General features: G+C 46.7%; 1 protein-coding gene across 3 annotated transcripts in view; it reads right to left on the bottom strand.

Annotated features, from left to right (window-relative positions):
- LOC143356786 (acetylcholinesterase) overlaps nt 1-15,551 on the bottom strand; it is a 101,582-nt gene that overhangs the window by 10,394 nt on the left and 75,637 nt on the right. For all 3 annotated transcript variants that reach the window (XM_076792758.1, XM_076792757.1, XM_076792756.1), the window contains exons 6-7: nt 15,003-15,164; nt 13,965-14,146 (exon numbers count right to left, since the gene is read on the bottom strand). In XM_076792758.1, coding sequence (XP_076648873.1) covers nt 13,965-14,146; nt 15,003-15,164 — 344 coding nt within the window. The remainder of the gene's footprint in view (nt 1-13,964; nt 14,147-15,002; nt 15,165-15,551) is intronic.

The raw sequence follows: 15,551 nt of genomic DNA, 5'->3' as shown, positions 1-15,551 counted from the left end.
AGATCTCTTGCAAATTAAGACGGTGTGTTACCTCAATTAACTCTCGTCCAATTTGACACATCTCGCGCCGCCTCCGAGACGGCGGTGCGCGTCTTGAGCGTCGATTTATTACTCATGAACGGTTTCTCATTCTTAGAGGAGGAGAACGCGCAAATTGAATTGCCAATTCTTCTCGCCCTATTAATTTTTTTGCATCGTTACGCGATGGGATACATTTCGGGAGGGTCGGCACCAGAACTGTCGAACCAATCGAAACGATTCGATACCCGGTTTTCTCTTTCACGATTACTGACGTTATCGAGTTTCTGTATCGAGGCGCACATTGTCTTGTCATCATCACAAAGCAATATGCATCATAACGTAGTTCCAGCGTTGATTAACACGATCCCGAGATTTCGCTCAATGCAGCGTGAACAAATTTTGTCGAGGGAACGTCGCCGCGAGCAATCAAGCTCATTATAGAGCGTACGAGAGAGAGAGAGAGAAAGAGAGTCGCATACTCATGCGTGCCGCACATAAAAAACACCGTGAATGAAGGGCGATCAATGAGGCGAGAGTCAGGAGCGTGTGTCGCGACAGTATTTTTCGCATTCGTCGTTTGACCGTTCCATCTGTCACGCGAACGTTTCACTTTTATTGACCCTTATTCCCTTCGCGGGGAAAGCCACGAGGAAGGGCCGATTCGCTCGCATAAATATCGCATCTTCGGCAAGTCACGGAGAAAGCTAGGGGGGCGAGCAGGCCAATTGAGGATCCTCAAGTTCCTGAACTTACGCCGGACTACTCTAGACGACGTTCCTCAAGTTAACAAGGTGAAAGATCCAATTCCCTTTCCCTTCGTGGTCGGGCAACTTTGAAGATTACGGCTCGAGGGCCGACGATTCACCGGCATCCAGTCAAAGCCGACCAATTACTGTATCCGCGGGGACATCGATACACCGTCTACCAGTATACAGGGTGTCCCGTGACAAAAGCAGATCACGCCAAATATTCCCGAAGAGACTTCCCGAAGAAAATTCTCTCGACGAGTTAACAGTGCTCTCTCTCGATTCGGATATTCTGCCGGTTGCTATGCGTGCTCATTCCTACGGTCAAAGTGAATGCACAGGGCGATTGTCCAGGAAAAAATACGTCGAAAATAAAGAATGAGTTTTTTCCCTACGAAGCTCCCTTATCGAGAGAAACGCAATTAATTGGAAGCTTCTTTCAGCAAGCTCATATTGCTCTCGCTCGCACAATCTCCGAGACATTCCGTTCGTTTTTACGAGCACGTGACATTCCTACGGTCAAAGTGAATGCACAGGGCGATTGTCCAGGAAAAAATACGTCGAAAATAAAGAATGAGTTTTTTCCCTACGAAGCTCCCTTATCGAGGGAAACGCAATTAATCGGAAGCTTCTTTCAGCAAGCTCATATTGCTCTCGCTCGCACAATCTCCGAGACATTCCGTTCGTTTTTTCTAGTACGTGACATTCCTACGGTCAAAGTGAATGCACAAGGCGATTGCCCAGGAAAAAATACGTCGAAAATAAAGAATGAGTTTTTTCTCTACGAAGCTCCCTTATCGAGGGAAACGCAATTAATCGGAAGCTTCTTTCAGCAAGCTCATATTGCTCTCGCTCGCACAATCTCCGAGACATTCCGTTCGTTTTTTCTAGTACGTGACATTCCTACGGTCAAAGTGAATGCACAGGGCGATTGTCCAGGAAAAAATATGTCGAAAATCAAGAATTAATTTTTCCTCCACAAAGCTCCGTTTCCGAGAAAAACGAGCTCGAAAGTGCGTCAAGCAGGCGCGCTATCGGGTCAGCTGATTTGCCCGTCGGTGACTCACCGTTTCTACTTATTGCACTAACGCACGCTCGCCTAGTTTTGAAACTCGTTTTCCTCGAAAACGGAGGGCCGCGGGTAAAAATCTCTTTGTACGCTTTCGACGCGATCTTTCCGGAGGATTCTCCGTGTATCTGCTTTCTCATTACAGCGACAGCGTGTACATTGAAAAACGTACAGAACGTAGACCTCATTATCTGGAGCGCGTAGAAAATAATCAGGACTCGTCTCTTCCATTCCGGACAAAAAAAAAAGTCGGAGCTTTCCATTCTGCACGGGAACGTTCCGAAAATTGCGCGAGCATGGAGAGGAGCATTTTAACTAGCTGAAAGCGTCTTTTGATTCGCGTTTATGTCATTTTTCATATGTTGGTCGTTTAAGAATGTATGCGGAAAATGTCCAAAAAAGTTTCCAGGCAGACGAGAGACGATGATTTCTAATTAAATTTAACTCGTCTAAGGGGCTTTTCCGATCAGTATTCGCGTGTTTCATGAATGGCCAGACGAACAACGTGATTATGAACAGGCACGAATCGCGATTTCCTCGGCGGGAGTGCTGTTCACGCATCTCGGGCCGGGTCGGGCCGGCTCTGGCCCTGGTAATTATAGCCCGTCCGACGGGGCTAATCAACAGTGATTCGGGTCAGGTGACCTGTTCACACCGGTGCGGTGGGACGTGTCGGGTCGTCGATCACTTCAGGAGAGTTGGCACACGAGACGCAAAAGTGTCCTCGCCGCGATTATCCGCGGCCTCGGGCTTCCGCTCGCCGGGAAAGTTGGTCCGGGACGGTACGGGACGGGACGATACCCGACGACAGCCGGCTCCGGGAAAGTAATTAAGTGAAAACCTGTCGGAAGGGGGCGAGGAAAGCCTGGTGAAAGGGGCCGGCTAGGCTACGAGATGGCTCAAGTTTGATTACCGCTCTCCTCTTCCAGCGAACTTTTCCAATCGATCGTGAAATCGATCCTGCTCCCAGGGGCACGCTTCCGCGCCGCGGCCTCGTCACGGTCTCGCGTTCGTTTCCTTCACACACCAGGTGTCCTCGAAGTACAAACTTCGATACCGAAATCGATCCAATACATCTAGAACTAAATCCTAATCGATCCTCCAGATCTTTGTGCAAGATAAAAATTGTCCCGGGCAAATCTGACAAACCGAAGTTGAATAAAAGTATATTTCCTCGGTTTAATTGGCTGAAGATGTCGGAAAATAAGGTAACAATGTCTCTAGATTCTTCTAATGTCTCTCCCAATCTCACGTTTGGCCTACTCAACTTTGTCCATTTTAAAACAAGTTGGCGCCATTTTTAAAACAGTCGAATCGTCACGTTATGACTGAATCATTATATTAATTACAGTAAGACCCCGCTTAACGCCGGGGATACGTTCCAGTAAGTTCCAGCGCTACACGAAACCTTAACACGTACATTTTTTGTTTAATTTTGTAACATTTTTGGTAAATAGTTTCTTATTACATCAATTATAGACTTATTTATTGCTAATATCCATTTTTATTCACGAAACATTAATGAAAATCGAAAAAAGTTCGAGTAAAGACATCATGTTTGTGACGAGGAAGGTTCTTCCCCATACTACCGCGTAATACTGAAACAGCGTTAAGCGGGGTCTTACTGTACAAGAAAATATTTTCTTACTCTGTTTTTAATATTTTTTCACAATATAGAAGAGTACTAATGAAGCACGAAGCAAGGGCTTGATTTCCAGGCGAAATTTGACTCGAGCCATAGCAATCTCTGTGACCGAACGACCCCGGCGGCGTTACACGATGTCCCTGTTGTATGTTTGCAGGGAATATTCTTCCGAGCAAACGGCAACAGCGAATTCGATCGGGCCGACGCAAACCGGTCGCGAGACTCGGCTGAAAAGGCTGATTCACGGCTACCTGGGCTCGGTACACGCGCGCAAGCGGCGTTCACACACACGAGCACACCCCTTGACATGGATTTCGGTTGATTGATTGCGACCGGCCGCCCTCCCCGACTCTTTATCGGCCTCTCTTCCGCGTTTCCCTCGTTTTCCTCGCGTTTTCCTCCCGCTCGGAAACCGGGCTCGTCCGGCGTGTGCAGGACCGCGTGAAATTGAACTGTCCCGCCAACGGGTCCGCGCCGTTTTCTCTCTCTCTCTCTCTCTCTCTCTCTCTCTCTCTCTCTCTCTCTCGGTCCAACCGGCGAAACTTTATCTCGATCGCCGACTCGATTTCTGCGGCACGGATGGAAAAAAGGCTCGCGCCGCTGAAATCATTCATTCCGGGGCTTTGACGAGAGCGCCGCGTCCCCGATTCTGTTTCTCTTCGGGTTCTCAGCGGTCACGTCAGCCCCGAGACTTGAGCGCCGAATGATGCAGACATTTCGTAGAGAACATCATCGGACCCACGCCTCTCCTCAAATTTTCAATTGCGCATCTCAAAATGAACCGTCAATACCAAAACTGTTGTACTTCCTTGCAAAGATAGCTCAGGTCATTTGAAGTAACTTTTTCCTTTGCGAGAATGTTCTCCGCGGCTCTGTTAAGGAGTTATTCGAGAAAAACGCGGACCAATCGGAGCGCGGCTACTGCGAGCGGATTCCGGCTCGGCCAATGCCAACACCGCTTTCTATCGTAGTCGCGCTCTGGTTGGTCCGTGTTTTGTCGCGCAGACATTTCGTAGAGAACATCGTCGGACCCACGCCTCTCCTCAAATTTTCAATTGCGCATCCAAAAATGAACCGTCAATACCAAAACTGTTGTACTTCCTTGCAAAGATAGCTCAGGTCATTCGAAGTAACTTTTTCCTTTGCGAGAATGTTCTCCGCGGCTCTGTTAAGGAGTTATTCGAGAAAAACGCGGACCAATCGGAGCGCGGCTACTGCGAGCGGATTCCGGCTCGGCCAATGCCAACACCGCTTTCTATCGTAGTCGCGCTCTGGTTGGTCCGTGTTTTGTCGCGCAGACATTTCGTAGAGAACATCGTCGGACCCACGCCTCTCCTCAAATTTTCAATTGCGCATCCAAAAATGAACCGTCAATACCAAAACTGTTGTACTTCCTTGCAAAGATAGCTCAGGTCATTCGAAGTAACTTTTTCCTTTGCGAGAATGTTCTCCGCGGCTCTGTTAAGGAGTTATTCGAGAAAAACGCGGACCAATCGGAGCGCGGCTACTGCGGGCGGATTCCGGCTCGGCCAATGCCAACACCGCTTTCTACCGTAGTCGCGCTCTGGTTGGTCCGTGTTTTGTCGCTGATAACTCCGTAACAAAGCCGCGGAGAACATTTTCGCAAAGGACAAAGTTGCTTTAAATGACCTCAGGAATCACCCCTTTCGAAAGAAGTACAACATTTTCGGGAAATACATAATATTCTCGGTGGAAAAGAAAATGTGTCTTTATTGTATAGCTACGTTCAGACTAACGTCTTTACAACGATAACAAGAAACTAGCATTTCGATGTCAAAGAAATTAACTACATAAAATATTAGTGGAACCTAATCGGACCAAAAAATGGTCAAACCGGTCTCCTCCAGTTAAAAAACGACCTCTGATTTTCGCTCTGCGTGACTGAAAAGATTCGCCGTTTCATGGTCCGGCATTGTACCCCCTCCGTTTAAAAAGCGATTCTCTAAAAGTGCCACGGCTCGTTAAGCGATATCAGCTTCCGGTCGTGCCGCGGTCGCCGGAAAACGTCGCTTCCGGTCGAAATCTACGAGCGTGGGTCCGCGTTCGCGATTGGTCCCGGTGTCGTACCTGTTCGACGGTTCGATCGTAGCGAAAATTTTGGACCGGAGTCAAAGCGGTCGCTCGCATAAAGTACGCTTTTACCGGTTTTGGGGTGGGGAGAGGGGGATCGTTAGCGAGAGATAAAGGCGTTATCGGCGAGGCGTAATCGTTGCGGCCCGTTTTCCAGCGGAATCCGCGCTGGCGCCGTGTCAACGGCAGTTCCGTTCCGCCGTTGCATCGTTGCGTCGCGTCGATTGCACACGGAACACGTCCGACGACGCCGAGAGTGCAAGGGTGCATTTAGCTCGGTGACGTCACCGATGCACGGCGCACGGTGTGTGCGGCGGTACGCGAGCCGGTCTCACGCCAGCGCTGCGCCTCGAATTCGGATCGTTAGCGATGATGAGAATGACACCTTTGTCCGCTGACAGGTTCAAACTGCACCGCTAAACTCCCGCCGAGGAACTATCCCGAACCCGGAAATTGAAAAATTATGAAACTTTCGGGATACCCAGTGCATAATAGGTATGCATTACGTGAACTTTTTTGCCCAAAATCACTTTAATCGACTCCTGAACACTCGGGTACTTTTCGGTTTGTTTTTCTAATTATAGAGGGTGGAGCAGCGAGTAACTGGAACCACTTTGGTTGCTAGATAAATAATGATTTTAGCGAAAAATGTTCCGGATCAAAGTTGAACGACCCCGTGGAGGACGTCATTCGAGGTGGTCAGGTTTTTTGTACCAGGCTGCGTAAAGGACACGTGAAGGTTAAACTTCTTTTTTTAATACGAATCATATTTTTTCTTACTCGACCCAGCTGATAATTCTGTTTAAAAACTGTATTAACACGTGAATATCTAGAAATGATTAGTTTAGAAGAAAATCGCTAGGGATGAAATTTCATGAAAATCGTCCGGTTTGTGTGTATCGCGTAGATTTTTTGAAATTTCAAGGGAAAAAGAAGATGTTCGAGGCGTCCTTTGCACTTTTTAGCACCCTCGTTGGTTCCCGTCGTGTCATGGTGTTCCGGTATGATTTTTTTCGAAAGGAGGAAGTCGAACGTAGCGAGATCTCCGGGCCGGCTTATCGGCGGATAGATCGGATGGAAATGCAGGGTCGCGGAGTGCATCTGCGGTTACGTCAATGGTTTGCCGTGCAAACGGGCCATTAGTGCTCGTGACAACGACGGCGTCCCCGTGCTCTCCGCCGACTGCCTTAACCGCCGTGCGGTTAACCTTTCGATGCCCACCGGCGTAATTATAAAGCAATGCCACGACGTCGTTGTGCTATTTCGACGATACCTTTCGTCTGCCTTTTATTTAACCATGCCGCGCGGCCCTAGCTTGGCGCACAGCTTTCTGTATTTAGCGGCCGTGATGGAATAAGCTGTTCCTGAAATGGACCAAAGAAAGCCAGCGGACAGCTTCAGACCGTGGCAAAGTCGGGTTTCTTCCAAAGATCCACCTCACTTCTTTTGGGACCGAGGATTTATTCGTTCGACTTCTAGGAAGACGATGGGAAACGTTCAAGCGGGTTTGCATCTGGATTCGATTCGTTCAAATTAGGTTAAACCTGTGCCCGCACGGTTTCAAACTGGGAGAACTTTGTGGAATGAAGGATTTATTCATAAGAGATCAGGTAAGGTAATGGGAGGATTTGTGCCAGGTTTAGATCTAAATTGTGTTGCTTCGAATCGGCGCAAACTTCTTGACACTTCTTCAAACCGGCACAAACTTGTTCAAACTAGAAAAACTTGCTGTAGGCACAAACATTTCTTTTCGAGTACTTAGGATTAACTCGTTAGATGTCTATAGAGATACTAGAAGAATTGTCAGACAGGTTCACAGCTAAATTATGTTGCGAATCAATCTTTTACGGTACATCTTCAAATCAGCACATACCTGTCGCAGAACAGTTTCAAACTGGGAGAACTTTCTGGAGTGGAGGATTCGTTTGTCAGATATCTGCCAAGCTAATGGGGGGATTTGTGCCAGGTTTAGACCTAAATTGTGTTGCTTCGAATCGGCGCAAACTTCCTAACACTCCTTCAAACCGGCACAAACCTGAGCTAGAAATTGTTCTACCTAGGAGAACCCTTTAGCGAAAACCTCTGTACAGGTTCAAACCTAAACGGTATTCCTTCAAATCAGCACAAACCTATGGCAACAATATTCTCAAACGGGAGAACTTTCAAACGAGTTGAAATCCACAATACCACTTACATGAAAGACCTGTTTCAAACTTGTCCTAATCTACTCTAACTCTCTCGCAATACCAGCACAAACCTACAACAGCACTATATCAAGCGGAGGAAAAGGTATAAACAGCCTTTCAAACAGCTTCAAACCTGAAACAGATTCTCCAATAGTAGAAACTGAACATCGCCGAAGTTAGTTGAATACTTCTAACAGTACCTCTTCAAACTAAATCCAATAAATGTCGTTACATCAAACGAGCACAAACCAATTGCGACAGAGTTCCAAATGATTCATCGATTTCGTCCGAATATTTCCAATCGGCTAGAATTCCCAGGATCAAATAAAGTTTCCGTTGCAAGAGTAAACGGTGTAAGAGCGTAATCTCCGGGTAATCCGCGAAAGTTAGGAAAGCTCGACGAGAAAACAAGAGCACCGTGTCGTCGAGCTTCCGCAGAGAGAGAGGAAGAGAGAAAAAGAGATTGAGAAAGAGAGAGAGAGAGAGAGATAGAGAACTCCGCGGAAACGGTTTCTCGTCCCGCTGCCAATAAAAATTGGCTCTGACGGAGCCGTTCCCAGAGAAGGTTTTTATTCGGTGCATCGAGCCGAGTCGAAAGCATAAAGAATCGGATGAAAGACGAAACAGACGTTTTCGAAGCGGGCCCCGGCCGCCGCGCCGCGCCGCGCCGCGCCGGTTGGCTCGCGGCCATTTCTTCGTTCGCGAGAGGCAACTTTCTTCGTAAGGGCTGAGCACCCTCGATTAATAGCCCGCCTCGGAGTCAATGGGATGCGAAATTGCTTCCCGAAGAGGGCCAGAGACTCGTTCCTCGATCGTTGCCAGAACTCGCGCGCGCGCTGCTCTTTAACTGACGCTCGATCGTTTAATCCGCCGGGATTAATCGGTAAATAACTGGGTTGTTCGGGAAGCTGGCCGGAGAATCGACGTCTACGCGATTATGCCAACGATTCCTCGCCGTGATCATCCATTGACGTCAGCTCTACAGTCACGGTCTTCTATAGTCTTCAATCATTGCAGGAATTTGAGGAAGACTGCTTTTGCTTTATCATCTACCACTTGATTTCACCCTGACAATTTGATCACGGTGCGAATAAAAATTAGGGTTATATCATAGAAGATCTGGTCTTACAATTTTCCGAATTTTACACAGCCACCCAAAAATTCTGTTTAACACTAGGTTTACGGAGCACTAAAAGCGACTATTTAGCATTACTTCATAAAAATAACAAGAACGTGCTACCCACATTTTTAGTAATATTTTTTAAATAATATATACCCAAAGAAATAAATTTGCTAAATAATTTCTTATGTATGCATCCTCAGAATCTTAATAATATTTAATAAAAAATATTAGAACCCGTCATTTTGACGGGTCCCGTAAATCTAGTGTTAAACCACCCCCAACCACAAAAAAGCAAGTTTAGCCTTCGGGGAACGGGTGAATTTCACTCTTTAAAATTGCCTTGTAACCGGAACAAAAAATATCATGGTCTTCCGAAGAAATCGCCCTAATCGCAAACTTCCACAACTTCCCGAGCCTCCACGCTCCAGAGACAAATCCCTAGATCCGATCTCGCGGAACGCGCGGTTTCGGAGAGCCGGGAAAAATCGTTTTCCGGGGGAACGCGTGCGATTCGACGGAGCGATTACCGTTTCCAGTTTGTCGGGAAGACGAGGCACAGACGGAGAGCTGCCGCGTCCATCATTTATTCAGAGCTGGTATCAAGTGTCGGCGGCTGGCGAAGCGTTTCCACTTGACGCTCGTCGAAGAAGCCCGGAGAGGAAGCTCGCGTTCCTCTTCGCTCCTCGCCGAGACCGCTTTGCTCTCGCGAGTCCCCCTCCTCCCTTTTCCCCGGGAGATATACGCCGGATTTCGAATCGAATCGGAGGATTTACCAGAACGGAGGCTATTACGTTAAAAGAGGCTGCGCTCGAGATATTCAAAGCGAGCCTCTCCTCCCTTTTGTCATCGCCGGGGCGGGTGGGCGAGCTACGCGATCGCGGCCAATAATCGGATCTGCATAATGGACGAATCGAGTCCGCGGAAAGCGGATCAAGCCCCCTTCTGCATCGGCCTAGGCTCTTCGGGTGCTTAGCGGAATGGCGCGGGGCCAGCTCGCCGCGTTAGGTCCACCCCCGGCCCGCGACCTTTAATATTTCTCGCAAATATTAGGCTTACCGAGGACATATTAATAAGGATATATCTTCCTTGGAACCCTGCCAACCTGCCCGACAAGGGACACCGCGAAAATCGTCTTTCGAACGACTATGTTGCACCGTTGGTCCAGCCTGGATTGGCTCTCGGAGAAAACGAGGACGCGGAGAGAAAGGACTCTTGATGTTGCGGGCTTCGGATTTGTGATAGATTGTTGTATAGCTAGATTTTTGTGTGGGGAGCTCCGAGTGCGCTGCTAGTGGGCGTGGCTTTGTTGCTCTTGATTTCAGGTGGAGCTAGGAGACTGTTCCATAGAGAAAACTACGTTCTTCTCGCACAATGAATCTCTGGTTTGATTTCTCCTGACGTATTGTGCTTATTTTTGCCTGTAGGGAGATCTGGGCGGGTCCTGAGTGGGCGTGGCTTCGTTGCTCTTGAATTTAGGCGGGGTTTGGACAGTGCTTCATATGGCGGTTTATGTTCTTCATCAATTTGGACATATTAATAAGGATATATCTTCCTTGGAACCCTGCCAACCTGCCCGACTAGGGACACCGCGAAAATCGTCTTTCGAACGACTATGTTGCACCGTGGGTCCAGCCTGGATTGGCTCTCGGAGAAAACGAGGACGCGGAGAGAAAGGACTCTTGATGTTGTGGGTTTAGGATTTGTGGTAGATTGTTGTATAACTAGATTTTTTGTGTGGGGAGCTCCGAGTGCGCTGCTAGTGGGCGTGGCTTTGTTGCTCTCGATTTCAGCTGGAGCTAGAACACTACTCTATAGAGAAAACTACGTTCTTCTCCCACAATGACTCTCTATTTTCATTTCTCCTGTTTTTATTAGTAAATGCTCTATTGTGCTTATTTTTGCGAGTGGGGAGCTCTGGGCGGGTCCCGAGTGGGCGTGGCTTCGTTGCTCTTGAATTTATGCGGGGCTTGGACATTGCTCCATACGACAATTCATGTTCTTCATGAATTTGGTCTGTATTTCTCTTAGAAATCTAGCTCTGAAGACCACAATGACTCTCTATTTTCATTTCTCCTGTTTTTATTAGAATAGTAAATGCTCTATTGTGCTTATTTTTGCGAGTGGGGAGCTCTGGGCGGGTCCCGAGTGGGCGTGGCTTCGTTGCTCTTGAATTTAGGCGGGGTTTGGACAATGCTCCATACGGCAATTCATGTTCTTCATCAATTTGGACTGTATTTCTCTTAGAAATCTAGCTCTGAGGACCATAATGACTCCCGATTTTCAATTCTTCTGTTTTGATTAGAATAGTATATTTTATAGTTCTTTTCAAAGTATTCTAGTTTGCCCCTGCGGGCAACACTCTCAAGGCAGAAGATATTGCGAGCTTGTGATCTCTGGAAGCTTATTGTATAGCTTGATCGTTGTGTGTAGATGGGTTTAAGAGGACTTCGAGTGGGTGTGGCTTTGATTTTAGGCGGAGCTAGAAGAGTCTATTCGAAATTCGTATTGCTTATTGCTCATTGTTACATAGAATAAGCTCGTCGCTCTATCGGATAGGACGAGCAGAAAAACAATGTATTCAAGTCATTACGAGACGTCATTTCATCGCGCGTGTCCCGATATCCACGGGACGTCAGTGTAAATGTCCCACTTGCTCTCCTTTCTCATCCCGGGAACGATTCAATTTCTCCGCCCTCGGGGAATCGAACTTCTGTTCGTGTCTTCGCGATGATGGATGGAGAACTTGCGGGGGAATTGACGTCGGGACGTCGGGACGTCGTTCGCCTCGAGAGACAGCCAGTTTTTCTGCTCGCTTTCTGGAAGAATGTATGTCTCTCGATGGACACGATCATGGTCCACACCTGTTACTTATCATCAAACATCATCTTCCATCCGAGCCCAAGGCAATGTCTTTCCAAAGAATGTCCATTAATTTGCACACGATTCTTTCAATATACCCGCTTCTACCACATACTTCCTGACGAAAAAATTAGTACACACTCATTGAATATGGAGCAAAATTATCCCGAAAGCTTTAAGGAGAACAAATTACACAGTCCCCTAAAAAAAAATTGCGAAAATCACCTAGTTCTCAGGGTTCAGAAATTGATCCGGGAATGCGATTAGAGAAATTGATAAGTCTAAACGAACCTAAGCGTCAATGATCACGCAGTGGGCAGCTTTACCCTGAAACAATTCGAGCTCAGGATGTTCGGAGTACAGAAGAAAGGAGAAGAGAATCTTTGAAGAATATCGGCACACGATCACATAAACCAAGCAGCCCGTTTCGAAAGAGCCATGACTCGAACCCAGCATACTGGAACGTTGGAAGCTGCTGGATCCTTGGACACTGGAAGCTGCTAGACCCAAGGAAGACGATAAGATCGTCTGTCTCCGTTCCTGGAAGCGTATTCTTCCGGGTCAGCGAGCAAACGGCCATGAAACGGGATTTAGGGGAGTAAGTTGGAGAACGAGCGACGCCGGCGTCGCCGTCGGAGCGATTTTATTTCCCCGTTGGACCGAGTTCAACAGGGTCCGGAAAAAGTGTCGCGACGACCAGCTGGCCGCGGGTTAACACGGTTCATTTGGGAACCCGGCGGCGACCTTGGCCAGCGATCTTTCATCGCGAAACATTCCCGGAGCTTTCCGTAACTATCCTCCGATCCCTCTTCCGTCGAATCGAGCGCGACTCCGTTACGTCAGGGTCCAGATTACGTTTATTTTATCGGAGGAAACAGAAACTCGCCAGTACGCTAATTCCGATTCCGAAAGGTTTCGTTCTCGGTTTCATCAGACGTCGAGAGGGTGACTTAAACGCATCGTAATCGACGATCGATTCAGAACCGCCCCGAGGCTCGGGAAATTTCCTGTTCAACAGGTGCTACGATCTACCGATCGAGGGAGCCCTGCGAATTGAAATAATCGCGTCTCGAATGAATCTTCCGGGCCACTAACTCTGTTGTTCGAGTTAGTCTAGTTCAATTTTGTTGTACGATGCTGTCGAATTAGACCAGTTTGGAAACTCGTGTAAAGCGATCGTAAAATCGAAGTGACTGTTAAGCGTAAATCGGCAAAATATTGTTTAAAAAGACCACTCACTGCCACAAAAGATCTTTTTAATGTATTTGGGGTAGTAGTTTATGTGGAATTTGGTAAAAGTCGATTTATTCGGATGTAAAAGAGAATTTCGAAGCTTGTGTAAGCGTAAATGGACAAAAAATTATTTAAAAAGACCACTCACTGCCACAAAAGATCTTTTTAATATATTTGGGGTAGTAGTTTATGTGGAATTTGGTAAAAGTCGATTTATTCGAATGTAAAAGAGAATTTCGAAGCTTGTGTAAGCGTAAATGGACAAAAAATTATTTAAAAAGACCACTCACTGCCACAAAAGATATTTTTAATATATTTGGGGTAGTAGTTTATGTGGAATTTGATAAAAGTCGATTTATTCGAATGTAAAACAGAATTTCGAAGCTTGTGTAAGCGTAAATGGACAAAAAATTATTTAAAAAGACCACTCACTGCCACAAAAGACCTTTTTAATATATGCTGTGTAGTAGTTTATGTGGAATTTGATAAAAGTCGATTTATTCGAATGTAAAAGAGAATTTCGAAGCTTGTGTAAGCGTAAATGGACAAAATAATTATTTAACACTAGGTTCACGGAGCACTAAAAGTGACTATTTTACATTACTTTATAAAAATAACAAGAACATGTGCTGCCCAAATTTTTAGCCATTTTTAAAAGTAACATATACCCAAAGAAATAAATTTGTTGAATAATTCCTCATGGATGTATCTTTAGAATATTAAGAATTGTAAATTAAAAATATTAGAACCCGTCATTTTGACGGGTCCCGTAAAGCTAGTGTTAAAAAGACCACTCACTGCTACAGAAGATCTTTTTAATACATGTTGTGTAGTAGTTTATGTGGAATTTGATGAAAGATGATTTATTCGAATGTAAAAGAGAATTTCGAAGCTTGAATAAAGAATCGTGTCGCCCGAGTGACAGCGAGCGCGTTGAATAAGGCGGGACCGTGGCTTTTTGTTCAGGCGAATAAAGAAAGGGTGTACTCACCTGTAGCTGAGAGAAGATGAGGAAGATACTTCTTCCAGAACGTGCACTGCTTCACCCTAAGCCCGTTGCCGATTGTCGTGCTCTCGGTGTCCAAAGTGAGGTACTCTTTCGACGCGGCAGTGTGCACCGGCCAATGGACGTCCCATGTTGACGATGAGGAGTCCTCGCCTACATTCGGATCCCTGTACCATAATTAAATCGCTCAGTCGTTGCTGCCTCAATTACCAATCTCGCTGGGTCTCCTCTAACACAAGCTCACTACTCTCGATACACTAGAAGTGCTACTTTTCTCAATAATTAACTAGGCAAACGGGTATTAGGTTGGAGCGAAATGTCACTTTTTTCAATCAAATTCAAAGATAAGGATGTTTACAGTGAATTCTCGATATATGTCAACAACACGGGTCTTGCCAGCGACATGTATCGTACAGGAGACACACCCGAGCCGTATTATGTTTACCGTGGTAGTGGGAATAATTCCGCGACGTTTATCATGGAGGTCTTGGCGACATATATAGAGAAATCACTGTACAGTGAATTCTCGACATATGTCAACAACACGGGTCTTGCCAGCGACATGTATCGTCCAGGTGACATGCCCGTGCCGTGTTATGTTTACCGAGGTAGTGGGGATAATTCCGCGACGTTTATCGTCGAGGTCTTGGCGACATATATAGAGAAATCACTGTACAGTGAATTCTCGACATATGTCAACAACACGGGTCTTGCCAGCGACATGTATCGTCCAGGTGACATGGCCGTGCCGTGTTATGTTTACCGAGGTAGTGGGGATAATTCCGCGACGTTTATCGTCGAGGTCTTGGCGACATATACAGAGAAATCACTGTACAGTGAATTCTCGACATATGTCAACAGCACGGGTCTTGCCAGCGACATGTTTTGCCCAGGTGACATGCCCGTGCCGTGTTATGTTTACCGAGGTAGTGGGGATAATTCCGCGACGTTTATCGTCGAGGTCTTGGCGACATATACGGAGAAATCACTGTATTCATAGATTTATTAGGCAAGACTGCTTACCCAGTTTTCGCGAAGTTCGACCAGTACTTCATCATCTTCTTGGACAAGGCCACCTCCTGCCTCGTGTAGCCCTTCGACGTGTCCAACGGCTCGCCGAAGATGTAGCTGATCTCGTCCGCGTGCATCACGCCGGTCCACCTCGGCCAGGGATTGTTCGCCGATCTAGCAAAGCAAAAAACAGCGACACATCGATCCCGCGATCCTTCAGCTTTATCAATTCGAGAACACCGGCCCGCCACGATCTCGTAAAATTAGCCCTAGGAGGCTCTGCTGCGACTACACTGCGGCTCCTTATGCAAATCCACCGTTCCCGGGGAATAATTCATGAAACCGGGAAGCTGCCGGGAGCGTACTGCTTGAATAAACGTCTTCGCTAGCTGGGGAACGTTATTAAATCTCGATTCCCTTAAAATAGTTAGCTTTTTCGAGTTTGCACGACTTGGGGAGATTGTTCGCTAAATATCTTCGTCGAGGAATCTCGGGAACAGAAACGAGAACGGAGATTTTGCTTCTGATATTATAGTTGATCTGGACATGCAGACTTCTTCC

This window comes from Halictus rubicundus, chromosome 8 (genome assembly GCF_050948215.1).
Source record: "Halictus rubicundus isolate RS-2024b chromosome 8, iyHalRubi1_principal, whole genome shotgun sequence".
NCBI classification, from domain to species: domain Eukaryota; kingdom Metazoa; phylum Arthropoda; class Insecta; order Hymenoptera; family Halictidae; genus Halictus; species Halictus rubicundus.
Note: the sequence above shows the minus strand (reverse complement) of the source record. Positions and strands in the feature narration are given on the sequence as shown.